We start from the raw sequence: 5,089 nt of genomic DNA on the forward strand, positions 1-5,089 counted from the left end.
GTATTAGCCTTTGGGCATCACGTACCCTAAGCTTTGAGGGAATATATGTATATATTTATTTATTTTCCTATGTATTTATAAATTCATAAAAAGGAGTAATGTAAAGATTTATTAGATTAACTTAGGGATAATTTTAAATTAATTAGGTGCCGTTCTTAAGAACGGGCGCGTAGGGGGTGCTCGTACCTTCCCCTCGCGTAACCGAACTCCCGACCCCAATTCTGGTAATGTAGACCGATTCTACCCCTAACGGGGTAGTGATCATGTGTTCTAACCGCACTAAAGGTTAGTGGCGACTCCTACACCATATTTTTCCTGAAAATATCAAAATGATTTTAATTTCGCCGCCCGGGGCACACGCGCTCCCGGGACGCCGCGACAGCTTGGCGACTCCGCTGGGGACTTAGAGAGTCGAGCCATTAATTAATTAAAAATTATCCCAAGTTTAAATTTAATAAATCTTTTAATTACTCCTTATTTTGTAAATATAGTAATTCATAAATAACCTTGATTAATTGTAAATATTTTGCTTCCATAATTTACAAATAACCTTACTTAATTAAAAATATTTTGTTTCCTAATTTTGTGAACATTGATTGTAAATATTTTGTTTCCAAATATTCTGAATAAAGCATATTAATTGTAAGATATTTTGAATAAGTGTAATAATTATAGATATTTTGTATATTAATCGTAAATATTTTGTTTCCTTATTCTTTTGTTTCCAAATTTTTTGTGAATAAACATATTAATTGCATATATTGTGTTTCCTTATCTTTTGAATATATATATATATATATATATATATATATATATATATATATATATTAATGGTAGATATCTTGTTTCTATATTGTTTATAGCATGTGAATAAATGTGGGGATAGTGGGATTAAATTAAAATTTGAATTCACACACTTTCACGCTCTATACCCGAGCTTTCCTTACTAGGACTAGATAGGGGTGTTATAGCGTTTGTCCCTTCGTAGCTTAAGCTTGATGGGACCCGCGAACCACCCCGCTCAATGCAAGTTTTGTCCGGACCCCTATGGGGGAGGACGAAATTTCAAATTGGGGACCTTTTGTTAATAGGGATTAAAGCCTACCCACACATACTTGTCTATAGTCTTCCCTAACTAGGATAGAGCCATGAAGAACCCTATATATATACGTGCCTACCCTAGGTTGGGATAGGAGCCACATCCTTCTCCATAAATAGTGTGTTGTACATATGTTGCGGAATACTTTGTATTACATCATACATTTGACATACATTTAGACATACATACTATTTAGCCAGTATTCAGAAAAAGCCCAGTAATGAGACAAAGGCCCATCCTTTCAAAATGAAGCACTTGGCCTAACTATTTTAAAATATGGATCGGCCCGACCCTTTTCAAATAACTCGAGCCCAAATTTTTGAGAAATAACAAGTAGAGGCCCAACCTTTTCCTAAGCAAAGATTCAGCCCAGGCCTGATTTTCAAAAAGGGTCAAACCCAGATTTTCGAAAATGGTCTTTGGCCCTATTACCCTAAAAAACCGGGCCAATATTTTCTAAACAATCCAAGCCCAAATCCTTTTAAAACTAGGGCCTGATCCCCTCATGAAATATATTGAAGCCCCTATTTTAATATAATTGAGGCCCAAGTGCACATTACAGTCCACAAGCCCGTATTGAACAAATCCCGTGGGTTGACCAACCTAGGTCAACCCCAACCTCAAATCATAATTTGACCCCTCATAGAATCCGAGGTGCATAGACCATCATCATGGAAAAGAATGATCGAGGGAAGAATTGAATTGAAATCTCTCATTAGTGGGATTTTTCCTAGAATGCTGACAAAGTAGTTAGTTAGGATACATTGCATCCATACTTTTGTGCATAATTTCACGCACAGTAGGTTGCATACATATTCATATCCTTTTTTTTTCGCACTAAGTACTCCCATACATAAATACACATTGCATCCCATGGTCATGCATTAAATACTTATGCATTCACACATTTCATAATCATGCATCCCATGCTCAATTTCATAAACATGCAAGCATAATCATTTATGATAAGTTGGTAGTCACATCTTCTTTGAATTATGTGATAATGTTGCTAACATATTGCATCCATATAGGCATCCCATTTACTCTCCCAAGGTTTCTGGAAGAGGTCAGATTCAGATATGGAGGACACTGTTGTTTATCAGGAGATCGAGTCCGTAGTACAGTTGTATTCTGAAAGACAGCAAAAGCAGTGGGGAGATAGCTTGAACGAGGAATCAAAAGTGGAATTACCTGCCAGAGTGTGCTTGTACACCCGGTCAAACTCCCAGGAGGAACTAAAAACCATCTGGAAGAATTGGACCCCGCAACGCCGTTTGGAATTCTCACAGTTATATGGCCATATCGGTTTCTTGTTACACATAACGGTGAATCTTCAGATGGTGAAGGCATTGGTGGACTTTTGGAATCCTCCGTACACATGTTTTACGATAGATGGAATCAACATGGTTCCTACAATTGAAGAATACTCCTCGCTACTGCATTTGATGACACAACGATCACCCTACCTCACTTATGTGCCTGATTCTAGGATTTCCTTAGCACGGGAGTTGTATAACCTTGCTGGGGTCAAGATTCAACGAACGGCAGGGGAAAGCAAAAGGATCACTTGGAAATGCTTGAAAGAGTTGTTGGAAGAAGAGAAAAATGAAGGGGTTCAGATACATTTGTTCGCACTGGCCATATATGGCCTAATTATATTTCCCAAAGAACTAGGGGCCATTGATAGATCTACTATTTCTTTCGTAGCGCAAGTAAAGAATGGGGTTAATCCGGTTCCGGGTATTTTGGCAGAAACCTTTCGATCTCTTAACAAATGCAGGAGCAAGGGTTAGGAGCGACTGAAATGTTGCGTATCATTACTCTATGTTTGGTTTGCCAGTCACCTGCCAAGTAACCAAGGGGGGTACCGTAACACCTTTTCAGCTCTTCGAATCCCCTTAGCCGAGTTCGAAGAGGCTCAGCAGAATGTTCAATGGAGCAAGGCTAACTGGAATGAAAAATTACACAAACTGAGGGAGTTGGGATTAGTTTGGCAAGCGCCATGGATGAACCATTCCAACATGATGTATCGATGTGGAAACTTCCCGTGGGTCCCGTTATTAGGTCCATGGGGAGGAATAGCCTACGCTCCTTTGATGGCAAGAAGGCAAGTGGGAGCGTCTCAGTTTGTGCCTATGACTCATAGATTAGCCGACTCGGACTTCGCATATGAAGTAGGAGACACTCAAGATCAAATTAGAAAGTTCATTGTGGCTTGGAAACATGTGCACCTAATAGGTCCAGGTGATGGAATTGCCACAGTCCAAGGAAATTATGAAGAATGGCGAGAAAACCGGGTAAACCCCCAACTCAAAAGAATCCCAGAAATCGTTATTGAACATATTAAATCACCAAGCGCATGCATGCAATTGAAGCCACAAGGGGATCCATGCCCAGTAGAAAAAGGAGATGCAAGAGCAGAAGTGGGGAATCAGCAAAAGGAGGCTCTAGTCTCTGTTTATCGCAAAGAAATCAAGCGACAAAGGATTCGGTACATACAATCAGAAGAAGAGGTCGTGGCTCTAAGGAAGGAAAGACGAAGGCTTCGAGCAACACTTGGACAGAAATCTCAAATGTTAGAAGATGCCCATACCGAAGTTAAAAAGAAATCGCTCTACATACAAGAGTTGGAGAGGCAGGGGGATGAGCAGAGAAGCAAGTATAATCAAGTACTGGAAAAGATTGAGCCGTGCATAATGAAAGCGGACTACTGGGAGGCCAAGTTTCGGGCTTTGCATAAAAAGTCGACACAGCAAAATGCAGAGATTGTGCAATCATGAGCGGATTTTGATTTAATATTCGGTTGGATTTGTTATTGTATGAAAGGATTCTATTAATGAAAAGCAGATTTTATTTTCTAAAAATGATGATGATCTCTTCCATGAACCTTGATTGGAGTGCATTAGGTTGCATACATATGTTTCATATTTGTGAAATTTACACGTCTTGAAAAGACCATTGCATTTCATGCAGACATATCTATGCATTCATGATTCTAAAAAGGGAAAGTTTTGGTTTGCAGTGCCTAGCGACAAAATTTGTCTAAACAAGCAACATTGAGACTGTCACGCATCAATACAATACCAGGAGAAGGGCAAAAGAAATGAGTGAACAATTGGAAGGTACAGTCCTGGGTATAGAGCAAGGACAAGAAGAATTGAATGAAAAAAAGAGCAAGATCCTGGAATTGTTGACCAACAAAGGAAAAGCAGTGCAGAATGATCCGGAGACAGATATGGATCCTACTCATCCTCCAGGGTTTACCCCAGTACATGGGCAAACGTCAGTTCCACTGCCTGGCGTCATGGAGGGTTCAATGCCAAGTATACCCCCGTTCATCCCTAATATACCAGTATAGGGGTTCCCAGTAGTGGGGACTCCCCCATTAGTAGCTTCTGATTTGGGGGTGAACAGATCTGAAACTGAACGTCGATACGATGTACTAGAGGAACGTCTGAAAGCTATTGAAGGATCCAATACATTCGATTCTGTAGATCCCAATGATTTGTGCCTCGTGCCAAAGGTCACCCTGCCACCAAAATTCAAAGTACCAGATTTTGAAAAATTTAATGGAACTAATTGTCCTCGAACTCACCTGCGCCTGTATTGCCAAAAAATGGCTGCCCATTCCGATAATGAGAGACTAATGATGCATTGCTTTCAAGACAGCTTGACAGGGGCAGCTATCAGGTGGTATATTCAACAAGATCGGACTCGGATCCGCACATGGAAAGATCTGGCTAATTCTTTTATAGCTCAATACCGCCATGTTATAGAAATGGCACCCGATCGTATGACCTTGCAGAGTATGCAAATGAAGCCCACCGAAACATTTAGACAATATGCATATAGGTGGAGGGACATGTCTGTCCAGGTCAATCCTCCGGTGGAAGATAGGGAGGCTATTTCCCTATTTGTGAATACCTTGAAAGATCCTTACTTCGGGCATCTCCTAGGGGCAACCCCCCATGACTTCATGGACATTGTTTC

General features: G+C 40.3%; 1 protein-coding gene across 1 annotated transcript; it reads left to right on the plus strand.

Annotated features, from left to right (window-relative positions):
* The first annotated feature begins 2,178 nt into the window (after positions 1-2,178).
* LOC131163502 (uncharacterized) lies at positions 2,179-3,879 on the plus strand. Its single transcript, XM_058120116.1, has 2 exons — positions 2,179-2,887; positions 2,984-3,879. Exons 1-2 carry the CDS (start codon positions 2,179-2,181, stop codon positions 3,877-3,879), a joined length of 1,605 nt encoding a protein of 534 aa, XP_057976099.1.
* The last annotated feature ends 1,210 nt before the right edge of the window (positions 3,880-5,089 follow it).

The sequence above is a fragment of the Malania oleifera genome, chromosome 1, assembly GCF_029873635.1.
Source record: "Malania oleifera isolate guangnan ecotype guangnan chromosome 1, ASM2987363v1, whole genome shotgun sequence".
Lineage (NCBI taxonomy): Eukaryota > Viridiplantae > Streptophyta > Magnoliopsida > Santalales > Ximeniaceae > Malania > Malania oleifera.

Bases quoted from the DNA above. Each gene is read 5' to 3' on its own strand.
- LOC131163502 (XM_058120116.1), top strand. From the start codon at position 2,179: ATGGAGGACACTGTTGTTTATCAGGAGATCGAGTCCGTAGTACAGTTG. The intron at 2,888-2,983 runs GTTAGGAGCGAC...ACACCTTTTCAG, and splicing joins TAACAAATGCAGGAGCAAGG to CTCTTCGAATCCCCTTAGCC.